This window comes from Cryptomeria japonica, chromosome 5 (genome assembly GCF_030272615.1).
Source record: "Cryptomeria japonica chromosome 5, Sugi_1.0, whole genome shotgun sequence".
In the NCBI taxonomy this organism is placed as follows: Eukaryota; Viridiplantae; Streptophyta; class Pinopsida; order Cupressales; family Cupressaceae; genus Cryptomeria; species Cryptomeria japonica.
This window is the reverse complement of record NC_081409.1, coordinates 42,711,236-42,731,680: the sequence shown is the minus strand read 5'-3', so window position 1 is coordinate 42,731,680 and position 20,445 is coordinate 42,711,236. Positions and strand designations below refer to the sequence as shown.

General features: G+C 34.4%; 1 protein-coding gene across 2 annotated transcripts; it reads right to left on the bottom strand.

Moving 5' to 3' along the window:
- Positions 1-5,997: 5,997 nt before the first annotated feature.
- Positions 5,998-12,116, bottom strand: LOC131039987 (cellulose synthase-like protein H1). Of its 2 annotated transcripts, XM_057972862.2 has the most exons (10): positions 11,808-12,115; positions 11,614-11,685; positions 11,170-11,500; positions 10,777-10,917; positions 10,495-10,620; positions 9,878-10,090; positions 9,644-9,776; positions 9,277-9,455; positions 6,808-7,155; positions 5,998-6,630 (listed from the first exon to the last, which is right to left on the bottom strand). In XM_057972862.2, the coding sequence occupies exons 1-10, from the start codon at positions 11,846-11,848 to the stop codon at positions 6,103-6,105; spliced, it is 2,112 nt and encodes a 703-aa protein (XP_057828845.2). In that variant the 5' UTR covers positions 11,849-12,115; the 3' UTR covers positions 5,998-6,102. The 2 variants fall into 2 exon arrangements, with proteins under 2 accessions (XP_057828845.2, XP_057828840.2); XM_057972857.2 differs by having other exon boundaries at positions 11,614-12,116.
- Positions 12,117-20,445: the final 8,329 nt, after the last annotated feature.

The following is a 20,445-nucleotide window of genomic DNA, read 5'->3' as shown; positions in this document are numbered from 1 at the left end:
CGCCTTATAATTTTTCACCATGTGTCATTATATGATTACCTTTTCTCCCACATGTTTATCTCCACATTATTGGCTTTCAAACATCGTCGTTAAGCCTTGTTGTTGTTCAAGATTCCAAAGGAATCTAAGCACTTTTCAAGGTTCTTAGGATTACGGACCTTATCATGATACCAAAGTCCATTTCCATGCTTATGATCAAGCTGTTCAGACCATTTGGAATGCTTCGTAAAATAAACCCGCTAAGTGTTTATCAGCGAGATCATCCATACACAAACATGTTTTCGGTGCTTGGAAGAACTTTTGAATCCTTCGACAATGCGGTGAACTTGCCGACAAAACTGTTCTCCTTTAGTTTTCGACGACCTAAGTCGTCGATAAACTGAATCGTTGGCGAACTTAGCCTTTGACAAACTAAGTCATTGGTTAAGTATGCCATTAACGAGTCAAGTGGTTTGCAAACCCGTGACACCGCTAAAAATCTATAATTTGGTTGATAGTTGTTACTTTTCGCTTCAGAAACTTATAAGTCATTTAACAAGATGGCATCTTTAGTTTGATCAAATTTATCTTAAAATTAACTATGTGATCAAAATTGAACTAAAAAGAAAATTGAATCTAATTTTTGTTTTGGTTGATGTTGATTGCTTGTGCACCTAGATGCTCTTGGATAGTATGACACTTTTTCATTTTATAGAGATGAGTTTCTTAAAAGAGAGATTTCATCTCATGGGGCTTTGTCCTATTCTCCACCATGTGTTTGTCTTTTCATAATTATTGTTTGTTTGTTATCCATACATTGGCATTAGTTGTTATATATAAATAATGCTTCAATTGACTTGCAATAACTATAAATATTGGTCAATCGCAATGAAGACTTTATTAAGTTGTCAAGATATATGGAACTTTTCTCAAACCAATGGATGAAGTATTATTTGTGGTGTTAGGTTAGGGATAATTAAAATAAAGATACCAAGCTTCTCTTTTACATTTTTCAAGCTATACATGAAGTGTCTTCCTAAGGTTTGTAGTAGCAATAAAACCAAAGCAAGTGTGAGACATCTTGTAAACTACATATAAAGTAATGGCTAAGGCTAAAAATTAAAGTTGTAAATATTTAGAAGAGATACTAAAACTATGTCTATAATGGATTCTAAATCTATAAGTTCATTTTTTAGCTAAGTTATATGTCTAGTTAATCAAATTGGATCTCATGATGAAACTCTTTTAACATAAGAGAATAGCATAAAAGATTTTGACGACCCACTTATAAAGTTTGAGTCTATTGTTGTGGTTATAGAAGAGGCAAACGGTAATTTCATAATTTTCTATAGATGAGATTCAAATATCTCTAGTTTCTCATGAGCATAGACCACTTGTTTCTCTTCCAACTCATTTTTGGAGTATGGTTTGAAGACACAAGTTTCTATTACTCATGATAGAGGTAGAGGGAGATCCAAATTCAAAGAAAATTGAATAAATATATTAAAAGGTAGAAGAACTAGTCCAACAAAATCAAGTAGAAGTAATAGTAGCCAAAATCCAAGTTAGAATAAGTTTCATGGCCAAAGCTATGGAAAATTTAAAATTTAATATCATTAATATAAAAAAGTATGACCACTATGAATGTGAGTGTAGAAAAAATTATTTGATTTCAATAAAAAAATTATAATTTTTTAAATGAAATTGGAATTAGGGCATTGTATTTTTGGCAAGAAAATTTGATCAAGAGAGTTCAAAACATATTTGGTTTCTAAATTTAGGTTTTAGTTAGATTAAAGACAATTCATAAATAATTTCTAGTCCATATAGATTATTAAAATTATATGTTACTTTAGACAGTAGAAATAGAGTGTTAGTCTTATGAAAAGACAAAATCAATATTCTAACTAGGTGGAGAAAAAGCTTGTTTTACATGTTTACTACATGTTATAATTTTAAAGCTTAATTTGATGAGCATTAGACAAATTTTTCAAAAGTGGTAAAGAGTAATTTCCAAAAGTAAGGAATGACAAGTTTTGGAGTAGTTCCTAATAAATTATTTAATAGACAAAGTTAAAATAACCAACAAGAGATTGAGGGGGGATTTGCTCAAGATCACTCCCCCCCCCCACCCCCTTCCCCCCAAAAAAGTGATCGGACCTCTTCAAATGATACCTTCAATAGTCCCACATTTAGCCCAAAAATATGTAACTCAACCAATACCTCCTCGCGTGCTTTTTTTTTTTAATAAAATTTTTACAAAATAATTCTACTGAAACTTCTTATTGAAACTTCATACCCTAAGTAGAATTTCAGCAAAAACTAAAATGTGAGAATAGTATTTTGGACACTTGACTTTTGGAGACCTAAATTTACCTCACAAGAAAAATTATGGTAAAAGGTTTGGCACTAATAAAAAAATCCAATAGAGTATGGGGAGGGTGAATGTGAAAAGAAATCAAGAAATGAATTGATGAAAAAAAAATTAGGGAATGCAATATATAGGAGAGGAGGTGTTGATGGTGTGTAGGAGGGGAGTCGGCCCAATAAGAAAATAAAATAGGCTAAGGATGTGGGTCTCTATAGAGAGGAGAGGTTGTGGATAGAGTTGACAATGTGAATAAGGAGGGTCGAGGTGTTCAAAAGAGGAGGGCATTAAAATGATATCAGCCCAAATGATTGATGAAGCATTGTGGATAGAAAATAGAGACAAGTATGTGCTATTCCAAGTAGAAAAAGACCTACGTAGATAAGGAAAGAGAGAACCGACAAGAAACGAGGAATTGTGGAAGAAGTAATTGTTGCATAGAGGGCAAAGGAGGAAGTTTTTAGAGGACCAAGAAACTATCTAGAGGCTAGAAGGAAGAACATGTTTGCATAGGGAAAGAGAGTTGTTTTTTTGGGAGAGGCCAATGTGAAAGATAATTTTGTAATATGATTTTTAAAGCTGATTTATTTTGAGAATGTATGAATGTATTTTTTTAATGATGGAGTCTAGTATTATGTGAGTTTGATGTATAAGAAGAGGGTCTCTGTTGTGTGAATGCATGTGTCCTGGTAGAGGTGGACTTGTCCCTTGCATCAATGGTATTAGAGTAGGTGTTCCTAAGTATGCAAGTAGATTAACGATTGTGAGGCAACATGGCACCAAGACTTGCAGGTAGAGTTGTGAGAAGTCCTTGAACATGTAAATAGATCATCAGACATGAGACATTTTGTACCAGTTTTCTTAAAGTGGATTGAAGGAGGTATATCTTTTGTGTATAGATAGATTGTCAAGTAGAGAGGCAATTCGTAGCTAAGATAGAGGATTTAGAAGTGGAAGTAGAATTGAAGATTTGAGGCAACTTTGCACTGAGAGACTTACACATCAGGTGTAAGAAAAGTGAAGAGAAAGATAAGATCAAGATAAAGTAAGTATCTCTTGCTACACAATGAAGGGAATAGATGTGAGACCAAGAGTCCAAATTTTGGACTTAGAAGAAAGAATCATTTTTTGTAGACTTTAGGAACAAAATAATATACATAAGAGAAATAGTATGTGTGATTGATGAGATAGAAGAAATGATTGAAGGGACTTTTAGAAGTTTGATAAAAAGACATGGTGATGTTGGAAAAAAGGAGAAGAAGATTAGGGAATAGAATAAGATTGCAGATATGAAAGAGATAATGTAGAATGAGATGAAAGATCTCATGAATCAAGTGGCCATATTGACTGAGTTAATAAAAAATAATACTAGAATTTTTGAGTTCAATTTAGAGGAACCTGAAGAGAAAAGTGAGAGTTATCTTGAAGAGGTAACAACATTGAGTGTTACTGATTTGAGTAGTACAACAAAGAGTGATAATGACAACATATCTGGTCATAAGTTTGAAGATGAAGAGGTGATTGAATAAATGCCTAAAGAAGGTAAAGGTATAGAAGACATTGGAGTTTTTGTGGCAGGCCAATAATATAATCAAAATGTGGAAGTTGAGATGGACTTCATGGGTCCTATATTTGAAGAGGAACTTAGTGAAAGTGAAGAAGGCGTGGTAACAGATAATGGTGACGAAAAGGTTGTAGTGAAAGAGATAATGCGTAATTTTATTTTTTTTATCATGAAAATGATAGAGGATTGTATTTAGATGAAAAAATTGAAGAAAATAGTATGAAGATAGATGTTGCGGTAGCAACAAAAGAATGGGTGAAAGAGGCAAAGCTATATTTTCTTGAATTTGTGAAAGACGGTTTGCATGTTGAGATGAATGAGGTATTGAATACAAAAGAGATGGTACAAATGGATGTTATTAGTGTAGATTTATACAGGGAAGGATTTGTATGATGAAGCAGAGGATGTGGGAAGTGAGGATGTTGTGGTAGAAGGTGAAAGAGAGCAATAGAGGAGGTAATGCCTTATTTTCTTGAATTTGATAAGAATAAAATTGATGTGCATGAAGAATAATTGAAAAATGAAGACTTCTATTTCCCTAATTTTGCTAGTATAGATTTGTACGTACATGTTTTGAAGGGTAGTAAAGAAGCATGTTATATGAGGATGGTTGAAAGTGGATTAAATTTTGGATGGTGGTAAAGGAGAGAGCAATGCAGATTTCATGGAGAAGGATGGTGAGTGCTCCAAGTAAATGTTGTAAGAAGAGAACAAGAAATAATTTAATGTGAAATTGTCACAACGATGGAGTTTACAATCTCAAAGGGTGATTTTATCACTCAACTTCGCATTTGTAAGCCTGTGCTCACAAAATTTCTACCAGATACGTCTGATGCAGGAGTATCCTACCTACCCATTCCAAAATGGAGCATCAAAATAGGGTATGAACATACATAAAGTAATGAAGAATTTTGTCAACCTTGCTAGTTGTCTATGTAATGTTAAAGCATAGATTGTTGCTCTGTGTTTTCTGTTTTCCCTTAGTCAAATCTAGACGTTATTAAATACTATAATCCCTTGGTTGGAATGTCCAAAATGACATAGATACTATAACACATAATTGGTGGTAATTACATTAGTTGGGTGCACTACTTCAATTGTGAATATTATGGACGCTAATTAATATCCTATAGGGGGCCAAAATTGAGTAAAGTGGGGGTAACAAAAAAGAAGGTGAAGGGTTGAATTCAAATGAAATGGTAGATTCAAGGATATAAAATAACGTCAAGAAATGAATCAATGAAATAAATTTTAGGAGATGCAAAATATAGGAGAGGAGGCATTGGTGGTGTGCAAGGGGGGAGTCGACCTAGTACGAAAATAAAATAGGGTTGGGCATGTGGGTCTCTGCATAGAGGGAAAAGGAGAAAGTTTTCAAAGGAGCAAGAGGCCAAAGGTTAGAAGGAAGAACATGTCTACATAGGGACAGAGAGTTGTTTGTCTGTAAGCTTGGGAGAGGCCAATGCAAAAGTTGATTTTGTAATATGATTTTTAAAATTTTATTTATTTTGAGAATGCATGAATGTATGCAGTCTAGTATTTTGTGAGAGTTTGATGTATGAGCAAAGGGACTATGTCATGTGAATGCATGCGTCTTGGCTGAGGCAAACTTCACCCCTGCATCAAATTTATATGATTTAATATTTTTTAGACTATATATTAGTGACACCCTATGTGATTTATTGAATTTTGAGGATTTTTTATTAACTTATGTTTTATATCTGTATTTTATGACAATCATTATGGGTTGTTCTTTTGGTTGATGATTTTGATATTCATCAAAATAAAAATCATGTAATTAGTTACCTAATAATGTCTTTACATATATATTCACATATATATTAAGATAAATCATAACTTTGATATGTGAAGAGAGATTAATGATAAAGATGAGTTTTTCAAAGGGCTCAATTTTTAAATTGTAAAGATAGAAATATATTTCACATTAAATATCAACAAAATAACAATGAGAGATCACCATAGAACAATATCACTAAAGCTCCAAACTTATAACTATAAACACCACATTAATTAAATGACTTTTTAATAAATAAAATATATTTTCACATAATCTCCATGAGAAAAATTATACAAAGTAAGTAATTAAAAGATTACGAAAAAAATCTATCATAAACATAAAGAACCCATATAACAATTGGTACGTCTAATACTTTGGCTAAAAAAGAAATGCTTAAACAAGCCATGTCGTGCTTAGAAACACGGCCAAAACACTAGCTTTAATGACCACACTCCATGGAAGTCCGTGCTTACCCTTCTTGACCAGCCCTTTCAAGAAGGGCCACAGATTTATTACCACCCAAGCGCTACAAAAATACTCGGCAAATTGCTTGTCCTTAACTTCACATTGCCCATCCACAATTTGCAAACTGCTATGAATCAAAGCTGCTAAGTTTATCAATAACACTGTAGTTGGTGGAATGAACAAAGGAGAAGAATTAAAGATAAATTCACCCTCATCACCCTCCTCATTCTCACCACCTTTTGGGGTTACAACAAAAACTGTTTCAGATAATCCTATTAACTTCATCACAACATCAAATAATGCAAACAACCGTGAAGATAATCTCACTATAAACTCCATCCTCTGATTATTCCACCATTCTCTTACTGAACAATCACACTTAACGTATTCAAAAAGCCCATTTCCATTCACTGAAAGGAATAAACCAACTGCAACCATAAATGTGGGGTCCTCAACCTGCAGGAACAATAATTTATATCCGTTACATGTAGGGAAAGAAATTAGTTCTATAATGTTAACGAATACCCAAAGTAGTTCAATGAAACAAAGTACTACAAGGCAGTAGTAGAGTAAAAGGAACATAATTTCATCTAAGGACAATTGTCAACTACTGGATTATTCATTGTAGCTTACCTTGGGAAGGAATGATTTGCCACTTAACAGACTAAAGGCAGGCAATAACGCATAACCCAATACTGCCATTGAGGTGATTGGAGACATGGTCAAATAAGCATAAAGCATCCTTTGGCGAAGTGTGAGTTGTGTATTCATACCCAAGAAAGGGGACAATCTGCTTATCAATATTTCTAGCAATCCTGTGGCCCATCTCTTGTACTGCACAAGACTGTCTGAACCATTCTGTGGTGTACATCCCATGAAAGCAGGCTTCTCGGGGTCATAATATATGGAATGCCAGCCTAAGCTGTGAATTTTCAGCCCTGTCATGATATCCTCAACAGAGGATCCATACATCCATCCCAACTGTAATGTGTCACAAATTCACAATATACATAATCATTTCATTTGAATAAGTATAAAATTCCTACATTAAAATATCTAATTTGAATGTGGTGGATCAAAGAGGACAGATGGAAGAAGATTCTCTACAGCTGCTAGGGAGGAAGCTTTTTCATACTTGGTGGAAACATGGGGAATTCTAGGGAAACATGTGAGAAAAACTTTCTTGGATAAACCAAAAAGAAGACAAAAAGAAAACATGAGGGACACATTTTAATGTAGAGATATATGAAGAAATTAGAGTTGGTTCTTAAGGCAACCATAGATGATTTGTTAATTAGATCACAAAGGATGACAAGGGGGTTTACTTCTATAAAGATGAAGATTCTAATGTAGACATATATGAAGAAATCAGAGTTGGTTCTTAAGGCAATCATAGATGATTTGTTAATTAGATCACAAAGGATGACAAGGGGGTTTACTTCTATAAAGATGAAGATTCTATCATTTTAAGGTCATTAATGTCATTAGCAATGTTTTTTCTTTTAGAAAAGCTAATTCTAGATAAAAACCTTAAATTATTATGATTCAAGAAATAATTTTTTTGAAGATCTATCAAACAAACATGGTAATAGATGGAAAAATGTGTTAGTAGATTTTGAACATGTACCTAGAGGGCTGAGTATATAATAGAATCTTAGAATGATGTTTTGACAGTCTAGTAAATAATAAAAAGTGTTGGTTGTGATTTTCTTTCTATTGTTTTTAAGAAAATTGTGCTTTGTTTTTATTTTCAATAAACATGGTCCAAATTCATCAAATCACAAAAATAATGACAAGAGAGAGTTAAAATTTACATTCTAAAAATAGTATCATCATTTTTTTTCAGTGAAGATAGTAATGAGTGTTATTCTTATAATCATGTTTTTTTTTTTGAAGTGGAAACAATAAGGTTTCAAAACATCTTCTAAAGAACTCTATATTTATAGATTTAAAAAGCTCTTATGTGGTCTTAAGTAAGCCCCAAGAGCATAGTATTCTAGAATTGGCTCATATTTATAGTAGAAATTTTTTGTGAAAATTTGGTCAACTCTAATATTTATATTAGATACTCATGTGGTAATATACTTATGGATGATCTCATCAATATAAAAAATAATTTAATTTTTTTGTTGAGTTTATAGTGGACATGATTGTAGAATTTGAGATAATAGATTTGAGACATGTGAAGTACTTTCTTGGGATAGAAGTATCATAGAATGGAGATGGAATATTCATTATTCATGTTGTGGAAAAATATACTTTAGATATTTCCTATAGAAATATTAGATGAAGGGTTACAAATCAATTGCAACACTTATTGAAGTTTGACTTAAGTTGTCATATAGACAATTAGATCTCATGAACCCTAGTTTATATAGATAGTTGATTGGTAGGTTGATCTAATTGACTATTACTTGAATTAATACCACATTTGACTCAAGTTGTCAAATATAGAAAATTAGATCTAAACCCAGTTTATATAGATAGTTGATTGACCTAGCTTGACCTAATTGACTATTAATTGAATCGATATCATATTTGTAGTGATCTTAGTATCTAGGTTCATGTACAATCTAAGGGGACACATGGAAGTGCAACTAAGAGGATTCTTGCAAATTAGTTGGATAAATAGAAACAAATTGTATATGCTCTATAGATGATCAAAAGTCTATTTTTGGTTATATTTTAAATTCTGGTTTTGCATTATTTTCTTGGAAGACTAAGAAACAACCTACCATATAACTTTCTACAATAGAGGTATATAAAAATAATAATACATTTGTAACTTGCGAAACAATAAAGTTAAGAAGATTGTTAGAGGATATGAAGAATGGGCCCATCTATTGCAATAATTGAATTATGATATAGATGATGAAGAAAATATTGTTCCATAGTAGAACTAAGCATATTTAAAGTCAACATTACTATATCAAAAAGTTCTACAACATGAACAAATTGAGATTGTAAACTTTTTTATAAAAGAATAGATAGAATATATATTCACCAAATGTTTTACATATTTATATTATGTATAATCTTCACATCACTATTCTTTATTGTTTGCATTTCTTTTCAATTTCTCCAAATAACAACCAAGCTTACCTCTTTTCCCCAAGCAGTGTTAGCTTCATAGCTACAACTAGCAACCTTCAAGGCCTCCTCTATAGCTAGAGAAGGATATGACTTATTTTGGAACCCATTGTCTCTCATAATGGCCTCAACAGATGATACAAGAGCAGAAGATACTCCAAATGCACTTGTCATAGCTTCATCTTGAAACTCTGCAAGAAACAAAAGAACAAACGTTTTTAAGAATACATAGAGTGCAAATGATGAAGTAAACTTCTACAAAGGTTATCAAGGAGCTTTAGCAAAAGGTTCAAATCATCATTTAACGCAATAGAAATAACATTTTCTTTTACTGGGCATTGCTTGGTTGTTTCCTCATCTCTTTTCTTGATACTTTGACCATTTTCTTCACTATACTGTTGATCTGCATGGGATGTTCGCGGTGGGAATCCATACAATCCTTTTCTTCTATGGAAGCAGCATGTTCCTCCATACACGGGGCTATGGATTCCATTCATTCCTTTGAAAAGAATCTACATATATTTCAAAGAAATCCTGACCCCTTGTTAGCTAACTACAACACTATGGAGCAATTTTCCTAACAAGACAGATTACAATATTTAAATCCACTTACATTGAACACAGATTTTAACTGATTTCCAAATGGGTCATCCTGAAGAGTTTCATAAAACAACTGAGGAAATTGAACAAATGCACAATCTCTTTCAGAAGGACAATCCAAATGAAAGCACATGGCGTGTTGAATAACTTTTGGGTTGCAGACATGCATATCACAATCCAAATTGAGAATGAAAGGAGCGTTGGTCATCAGTCCTGAAACTCTCGCCTGGAAATCCATCACCAACAACATTTTATAAAGACAATAAATTCAGAATGCATTTAATAAGAACTCCATATCAAATCAAATGGACAGTGAAATAGAAGATGCTTACTAAGACTTTTTAATAAGGGAAATTAATGATTTTTGATTAAGTAAAAGGGAATTTTGCCTTTCTATAAATTAGAAATGAAAAGAACAAAAATCATAAATAAAGTGGGACAGCGACACTGTAGGACAACAGCATAATTACAGCAATCCTGTCAGGAACAGACAAAGACATAAAAAGATTATACAATACTATACTCAAATCTCACATGAATGAAAAAGAAAAAAAAAACATTCAGAAGAAACCTTTCTTTCCTTTTATACTTGGTATTGGAAAAATAATATAAGCGAAATAGAATTAGTACCATAACATTCAGTGCTCCAGCTTTATAGTGATGATTGAACGTAGGTCTTTTTTCTCTTGCAACGTATATTAAGTGTGGCAGAACAAGACCTTCGTTTTCTTGGACCACTTTGTTTTCATGAATAACCTGTGCATATAAGTAAAACATATTTGAAGTTACAATAAAATCTTAGTTGAATATATGACAATTTAATTAGAAGTCAAAGAAATTTTGAACAAAAATAAATAGTTTTCTAAACAAGTTTTTATGGTGGTGGTTGTGTTTTTAATGATTTATCATTACCTTCACTATACTTGAATGGTTTTTAGCATCTGACTTTTCGTACATAAAATCATTAACACCGTTCTCAGAAACAGATTCCAATGTAACATGTCCTGTCTCCAATGCATCAGCAATCCTTTTCTTCATACTTTCATATTCTTCCTGAAAGAAAAGCAAATATTATAAAAGCTGCTTACATGTATCATCCTTTATTTGTAGATTTAATCTCTAGTACATGAAATCACAAAACAAGACATTCAAACAGAGCAAAGGAGATTTATTTGAAACTTGATACCCATTAAAAAAAAACATTCAAAGTAACTAGATATACATCAAATTTGGTCTAAAAGATGTGAAAAATCGTCTTATAATAGAATCTTAGGTTTACTGAAAATTGAATAGCTAATATGATACCTTCATGCACTGCCATTGTTGGAGAAATTTTGGGTCCGAGGACTTGGGTGTTTTGGAGAAATACAACAATGGAATCCTTAACTCAATATTATTATTCCTGCAGAAGGGCACCCACTTTTTGGCAAATTCCAAGGTTTCTAACAGAGAGTAGAAAGTAATAGGGGAACCACCATCATCTGATACATAACATGCAATTTTTTCTACTGGGTAATCTAATCCAAGCACTGAAAGCACAGTATTGGCCGTTATAATAGGAGGCTCCTTATAAGGGTCAGTTGTTGTGATAATTATATCCACAGGAGGAAGGTTAGAAGCAGATTCTCCACCATACCTGGAACACAAATAATGATAAACATTAAAAACTAATACATAAACTTCGATTTTAAATTGATACAAATCTTATAATGCTGATATTATACATGGGTGGGTATTTTTTTTGTTCACCTGCGCGCAAGCCTCTCTGGGTATGTTTTATATTCAATTGACAGCCATATCAAGTTGTGATAAAGAATAAATCTCCAAAAAAACCAAATCTCGCAGCAAAAAGCAATGAACCCTATTACTCCACAGCATTCATCCAGGGAATATAATAAACGATAATTCAAGAAACTCAGCAAAAGCAGCAGGTGAAGGCATACATGAGCTCTATAGACATATGAGTTATGAGTGTACTTCTCATACAAAGGATTACTAGAACTTGAACTTAGTGCTTTCTCCATTAGTCAATGAGATTACTAAGCACTTTCCAAATTATTTGAGAGATACATAGTTCATTGTAGTTGTGACATTAAAAGAGAGGAAGCCTCATTGAATTGCAGTAATGAAATAATTTCTTGTCTTGAAGGTAATACTTCTAGAAACGATCTGTATTAGTTATGACCACATCTTTTCTTGGCATTAAGGTTACTCCCAGAAGAAATATCTTGATCTACAGAATATTTCTAGAAGTTCAGAAAATGATAATTCTGACGCTTCTTGATCAAGATAAGATACCGTTTCTGTGGAGGAGATTTTTTGTAAGAGAGCTAAGACAACACGGTAGTGAAATTATTATTATTATATATTCGTTTCATATCCTTTTCTTGTTTTACAATTATTAAGGGAACTGGCTTTATGTGGTAGTCTTCTACGACAATACAAAAACGCTATTCTATACGCTTTGGTAATCGTCAGAACAAGACAGAGAACATATTGGTTGCACATGGAGAGGTTAGGCCAAGAAAGGATAAGAAGGGCAAGTAATTGGATAAGAGAGTATATATAAAAGAAAGGATAACAAGTGTAAGTAAATATAAATGGATAAAAGAATATATATATATATATATAAATTTTTTTTACATATTATAAAAAAATATTTTTTATTGGATTAAGTTGATTAAGCAGGTAACATCATGTTTAAAATATTTTATTATATTTTCAATGTTCCTAGTCTACAAGTCAATGGCTTCTAAGGGTTTTGGGTTTAATGATTTTGAGGCCTTTGATGGAAAAAAACCTTCATGTCTTATTGTCCTTAGGGAAAATATGTTTAGTCGTTACCTTTTTCACCACTTAACCGGAAGGGACATTATGTCGTTGAAAGGGGCCATTTAAGTCTTAAGCTTAGGCGGGTTTCATTGTTATTAAAGTTGGAACGCTTTAATATTCCCTAAGTCCTAAATAAGATCTTTAACGCATGTATCGGGTTCTTAAAAGTCGGGCAAATCTAAATAATCCAACGATAGTCGTGAAACCGTGAAGGGAAGTTGCGCATTGAATAGTATTCGCGACTCAACGACAAGCCGCTAGTGGCGGGGCCGAGCGGAGATCCAGTGGTTGAGCAGTGGTGGTCAAGCAGCGAAGGTGTTTTAAAGTTCGAGCGATAAAGATTTGATCCTATGGTGGTCGTAAGACCGCGATGGAAAGTAGCAAGAACTTTACCCTTTACGGATTAGCAACTAAAGGGTGGGCCCGACAAGTGTGAGCTGCTAAAGTGCTTTAAAGTGTTGTCAGATCTAAGGGATCCAACGATAGTCGTGAGACTACGATGGGAAGATGCAAGTCTTTTACTCATCACGACTCAGTGGCTAAAAGCATACAGATATAGTATGGCGGGCCCTCTTCGCAAGACTTAAGTGATTAAAGGGTATGTTAGATCTGAGCTATCTAATGGTTGTCGTTGAGCCGTGAACGAGAGTTGCAAGTTCTTTACTCTTTGTGGATCAGCAACTGAAGGAAAAAGCGCACTAAAGAAATCCTTTTGGTCGGTTGAAGCGGAAAGTTTGAATTTCAAACGAATTAATTACAGAACATGTGGCTTGGTTGATGAGAATTAATGCTGATTTGCCGCCGAGGTTGCTTCATAAAATCTTGTTTTTTGAGATTTTGATTATAAAAGGCTTTCATGAAGGGTTAGCGGAGACAAAGTTTGCAACTTCTGTGAGTTTTCTGGTGACAAGTAAGTTGTTCTGCGACTGCTATATTTGCAAGTTCTACTCTTGTGTGTTGGCATTGTCTGGTTCTGGAAAATTTGAAGGGTTGTTTGAATCAAAAAGATAAAATAAGATAAACCCTAAATTATCAAAATGGCACCATGACGGGAATTCAAAGGGAAAATAGATTATCAGGAAAGGGCCATCTATGATGATTTTTCAGAACAATTGGTTTAGTCTACGAATAGTTCTGCCAAACAAAAAGAACTTGTACCCAAATCTTCTTGCTTGCAAATTGGAGATGGTTTGTTCGACAAAGGACATTGGTTAAGATATCCCCAGATAGGCATGTTTGGTTTAGGTCTGTTCAGGGTGGGGTTTAGTCAGCGAAATGCATCTGCTCCTGCAAACAACCTATGGTAATTAGATGTCGAGAAATTGGTGGTCCCTGGAATTTTTATGGATGTTGACTTGTTGACCCAAATTGCAAAGAATTATGACTCTATTACCAGAATTGTAAGGAATGTAAGTGGAAGCCCTTTGATGGAAATGACAGCTGATGAGATTAGAAGGGTTTTCCAGCTAAGTGAATCTTCAAATTATCTAGAGCCAATTGATTTTGAAATGTTAAAGAAGGTCTATGATACTCAAAAAGATTATCTTAGAGGTGGACAAATGAGGGAATTCTTTGCAAAAATAGGAGGGCTAACATTGGTAGGGCCCAGTACAGTTGAACCTTTCCCTATGAATTTTTTCACTTTTAGGGATAAAGGAGTATATTGGTCTCTATGTCAGATTTTTGGAGAGGATGCAGAAAATGTTATGCCAACTCATTATATGCTCATGATGGCACAAATTCTCAATCCATCTATAGCAGTAGCTTATGACTTTGCACCTTACCTAGCAAATGTGATCCATGAGGGTTTGATTGGCATTAATATTGCCAAGGTGGATAGACCTTTTGGCTGGTATTCTTTGTTAATGCACATGTTCTTATTCAAGGGTGTAGACTATTTTGCAAAGGGTACGGACTTAGTGAGAGTAAAAGATGGTGAAAACATGCCAGTGCAATTATGGAGTGCAGATATAGCCAGGGATAGAGAAGATGCCAGCTATTTAAAGTTTGACAGATGTTTTACATCAATGTTAAGAATTCTCTTGTGTCAAGAGAACCGCAGGATCCCAAAAGCTCTTCTTGAATTTTTCAGACCCAAGGAATTTGCAGAAGATATCAAAATTATGCATAATTGGGGTGATATAATTTTGTATCCTGGTTCTACTATTTTTAGAGTGTATGGCTTTAGGGGAACTCAATATTTGCTCCCTTATCAGGTCCCCTTGAAAATAGGTATTGCTGAGATCATAAGGCAGATTGGGGGTCTGCAGGAAGCAGAATTGATAGGTAAGGGGAGAGGAACAATATTTCCAACCATTACCATTGCACACCAATTTGTGATTACTAAAGGTGGTTGGCTGCATTTTGACAAGTTCTTCAAGCCCTACAGATTGGCAACAACAGTTGCAAGATTTGTTGACCCAGAAGATTTTTTCAATGGCATGTTCAGAAAGAAGGTCAGGTGTGGTGCTAAAGTTCATCAATTCCACTTCCTTAGGGATTTAATAAGAAATGTGTTTAATCTAGCGGAGCAAGAGGTGAAGAAAGAAAAATGGTTGGTATATAAGAAAACTCTTGACTTTGTCCAGTATTTTGATAAAAGCTATGATCCACTGAAGAGCTTTCATCCATTTGGGGAAAAGGTAAAGTTTTTAATAGAATATTTTGAGGACACCATGCAAACCCTAAATGAGAAAAAAAAATGCAGTAATAAAGGCAGATCTTGAAAAGGCCAAGCTCATCTTGACTAAACCTATCTTTGCTAAGATCATTCCTCCTAGTGAAAATGTAATGTATAAGAAATCAGGCTATAATGTGGTGATGCCTAGGAGGGATTGTTGGCATATGTGCAGAGTTTGATGACATGATGGGATTGTATGTTGTCATTGATGTCAATATGCTGAAGTATGAACCGGTATATTGAAGTAAGCAAACTGGCAAGTGAACCGATATGTCAATATGCTGAAGTATGAACCGGTATATTGAAGTAAGCAAACTGGCAAGTGAACCGGTATGATGGTATGAACCAATATATGCAAAAAGTGAACTGGTATGTTGAAGTGTGATCCAGGATGTGCAAAGTTTGTATCGGGGTTTCATTTGATATGACTACCGGTTGATAGTCTCAACTTCAGGGTTTCTGGTTGATGCATTCCAAGTCTATGTGATTCGACCGATGACATCCTATGATGAGTTAGCATTAAAATGAAGATTAGATCATGTTACCATGTCAGCCTTGTGCACGTGAAGGATTTCCTTGAGGATCTTGCATGAAGAAAATTGATTCTATCTACCTCGAGAATGTGCAAAATCTTAGTAAACAGTGGAGAGCGCGTGATGGGTTATCAGCTTCCAGAAGCGGTGAAGAACGGACGATGGAGGACGTCTTGAGATTTGTTCAAGATTGTTTTACCCTATGTAATGTGTTTAAACGGTTAGGATTGGACCGACTGTATTGTTAATCTAGATGCTTAGGGTTTTAGGTTTTGGCCACCAACCTAATTGTTGTCTATAAGGTCGATGACGATTTTTATTTGAAGTTGTTGGCAAATGAATGTATGTGAGGTGATTCTTGCCAGACCAAAGGAGTAAGCAGAGATTTGCATAGTGTGATTGCAGATGTAAAGAAAATGAAGTGGATCTTCCTTGGCATTAAGTGTTGTTATCAGATCAGTGTATTACCCGTTGATTTCTAACCATTTCAGCAAATGGAAAATCCCTTTACCGAGTAGCTTTAAAAGGCTTTTTGTAAATCCTTTAACAGGGTGACTCAAAATCATTGAGTTCTTCAAATCCTCTTACAAGGTAACCTTTAACAGGGTTTTAACCTCTAACCGAGTATTTAGCCATCTCTTAATCAGGTGATCCCTAGCAAGATCAGTTCCTAGCAGAACCAGTTGTAAAGTCTTTAACCGGACTAGGCTCCTAACAGAGAGAACTTCAGAAGAGTTCAAGAACAACTTGTGGGTATTCATCCCCACCGCGGTTTTTCTTAGTTGGGTTTCCACGTGAAAAATCAGTGTGTTATGTGCGATAATTTTAATGTGATGTTTTAGTGTTTTTTGTTAAGCGGTAATGCAAGATGATCCAATGGTCATTGTATTTCTGATGTATTACTTGCTTAAGCATATGGGTGAAGTTGAGATGAGATATTAGGTTTTGAGAAGATCTAGATGTTACTGGTTTATGTCTTTTATAGTCATACTGTGTTTTACCAGTAGTGCCTTGATTTAGATTGGTGATATTGTTTACCAGTTAGTGTAGTCTTTGCAGTTTAAGTTGTTTAAGAATTTTTTGTCCATACTGATTCACCCCCCCCCCCTCTTAGTATCTGTTGGGTATTTATTGTTCATCATTATTCATCAAAGATGAGCCTTCTACATCAAAGGGAAAAAGGCCAATGGAGGATGCTCTTGAGTTCCAGACTTCCCCAAAGAGGCAGAGATTGGAGGAAGAGGCACAACCAAGTGAAGCTATGCATTCACCTTACCAATCCCCATTACCTCTAGGTGATGAGCAGGCTGTAGCTGAGCAACTACTACAATTAGGAAGCTTTGGACAAATTTCTTTTACTTATGGAGAATTGCAGGAGGCAGTGCCTAAGGAGCCAGCAGGTGCTAAAATGGATTTAACTATTGAGGAATTTGTTGGAAGAGAATTGGATCCTGTTATAAAATAGACCTGTGATGAGTTTTTGGCCGATGACAATTTTGTGAGGTCAGGAGCCTTTTTGCAATTTGTTTGGAGAAAGCATATGGATCAGTTTAAGAAGAGATGTGAAAAAAGATAAGTTGAACAACCAAATAAAGATCCATCTGCTATTGAAATAGAAATTAAACAAGAAATGCTAAAATAATTTGAGATGATTACCCCAAATGAGGGGAGAAAATTAATTGAAAGTGATGGAGTACTAATTCTCCCAGAGTGGGATATAGCAGATGTTGTGGTTTTTGATGCAGTAAGATAAGAAAATAAGCCCCTAGAGGGGATAACCTATAGTAATGACCATGCAACTCTTGTAATGTGCTCATTAAAAAGAGAAGAGAACAAAAGAAGGGGTGAATCCTCAAGGTCTGATTACTCAAGGGGGATGGTAGTGAAGAGGGTCAAAGATACAAGTGCAAGAGAAGCTGCTAGCTTGACTTTAGAGTCTGCAAAGTTTGGAATGGCAATGGCCGAGAAGGAGGCAAAGGAGAAGGCGGATCTTGAGGTAAAATTAGAAGTAATTATCAAGACTTACAATGATGCAAAGATTGGAATCGCTTGTAAGGACAATACAATTGCAGAATTAAAAGGTAAATTGGAAGGACAAAAACAAAAGGGTGGGTCCTCTCAATTGATGATTGCCTCTTCTCCTGCCAAGCCCCCTTCTTCCAGTCCTATCATTGAATTTCCTCCTTCCCCCATGACTTCTATCTTTCAAGTAATAGAGATTGTTCAAGATGAAATTGAAAAGTTAACGCAAGCTCAGTCAATATTGGCAAATAAGTATGAAGAAAAATTCAGAGACACTTTTTTGAAATTTGCCAATACTGTTGAGGTAGCAATTGTTTATTTGAACATGAAAAGAATAATGAATCTCCTGGATTCTTTGAAGGAGGAAAAGGCTACTTTGGAGCTAGTCTTAGACAAGTGGATTGCAAGAGAAGTGGACTTAGAGTCTATATATTCATTATCTCAGGAAGAAGTAGATGTTGATGATACAATTAAGTCTACTTATGAATTAGTTAAAGAATTGTCCAGGTTTGCAGCTGAAAGAATAAACATTGAAAGAGGGGTAAATTTATTCCAAAAGGTATATGCCAAGGAAAAGTTTGAATTGTTTCCTAGAGGTTTCTTAAGTGCAAACAAAATGAAAGACAAGGGAGTGTGGATTGAGGAGCTAGATCACAGGCTATCTCAAAGGATAAATAATATTATAAACATGGATAATACCTTTTTGTTTATTCAAACTATTGAGGAAATTGAAAAGGCAAAATCATATTTTGTCTTTTTCGAAAAGGAGGTTAAACAATTAAGGATGAAATGGAAAAGTTTGAATAAACAAAAGCTTGAAATTATCAACTTTCCTTGGCCCAATGATAAGATGTTCAAAGTATGGGAAAGCAAGTACATTTTGAAAGAGATAGGAGAACAAGAAGGTCCCATTGATGCTCTAATATGTGACAGTTCACCGACATCCTGAAGCAGTTGGTTTTTTGTAACAGATTTTGGGTAATTGGAACCTTGAAGAGTTGAGGACACCTGGCGCCTAATCCATGAATATAGAGAGGTTAGTTATCTAAAAGATGTTGCACGTTTGCTTTGAAAATCACGTTGGTACCTCCACCACAATTAACAAATCACTAATCAAAATATCTTAAGACAAAGGCATCACATGTCAAGAACCTGCCCTTTTGGTCATTTTCCAGCTGCATGACCAATCAGTTATAGAAGCATGCATTCCTAAAGAAGCTATGCTTCTCTCTCAATTGTAGTCTTGTAATTAGTGTAACTTTTGGAGGGAATGATTGTCAAGATAGGAATATTATTCTAGGGAAGTCTAAAACTTGTTGCATCAATAGTTCTATAAAAGGATACCAGGACTACCTAGAAATGAACACAAAATTTGGTATCGAAGCTCTGGCAAAATATATGCAAACTTTGTTTTTGGCATTTTGAATCATTCTTGTATCTTTGTAATCTTTGATGAGGGAATAATAATATACAATCAAAATATTTCAAGCTCAGATCTGTGTTGTCTTTATGTTTGCATGCTGATTTTCATTTTTAATTAAATAATCAAGGATTGTTTAACTGGATGATTTGCAAGGCAATTAATGGGAATGTTTTAAGTCTTTTTCTCAAGGAGGAAAATTAAATATACTTAATTCATCTTCATTGATATCAGTATATTCACATGAATTTGATGACTAGGTCTAGTACAGATTAGAAGTCTGTATATTTTAGGCATATACAGATTTAATAGATCAAAAATAGTGATATTTATATGAATTCTGTTGTCAGATTTCAGTCTGGTTTTTTATGACCCTGATGCCCGGATAAGGCATTGGTCTAAATTGCTAGTACTTGTGACATCTTTGTGGTCCCATACAATCAAAACAATTTTTTCATTCATGTTTGGTTGCACTAAATTGAAGAAGTTTGCAGAAACTCGCACTGGTTTTCTGTAAACCATCTACTAGGTTGTGAGAAAGTAGTCACAATTAGGTTCACCCGCCTAAGATTTGTAAAGCTTGAAGTGTAGGAGGTTTTTTCCTTGTAAACCTCGTTAATGTTGTCTTATTTCCTATTCTTGTTATTCTCTTATTTTGTAAACATAGGCATAATTTGTGAATAGAAAACAAAGTCATCAAAAATCATGACCAACAAGAAATGGCGACTTTGTTGCAGAACGTCATATAAGATAAGTCTTATAATGCAGATCAGTGTATACATTACATAAGTTGTTAAAATCAAGTATCCTGTGGTCTCTGTGAAAAGTTATTGACCCTGCATTTACCCAAGTCCCTGTAATTGTCTTGTTCCATCACAACATTGTTCAAATCTTTCTTTGATAGTAACATTTTCATTATGCAGCATCCTGTGAGTGAGCTACTGTGTTCAAAATATTTTTAAATTCCCAAGCAATTGGGTGGCGACTCTGAAAGCAAGGAAAAACTAGTGCTCTTTTAATATAATCACAAATCACTTCAAGGAAGTTTACATAATGCAGAGAGGAAGGAACACCAGGTCCTACATGAAGAAGAA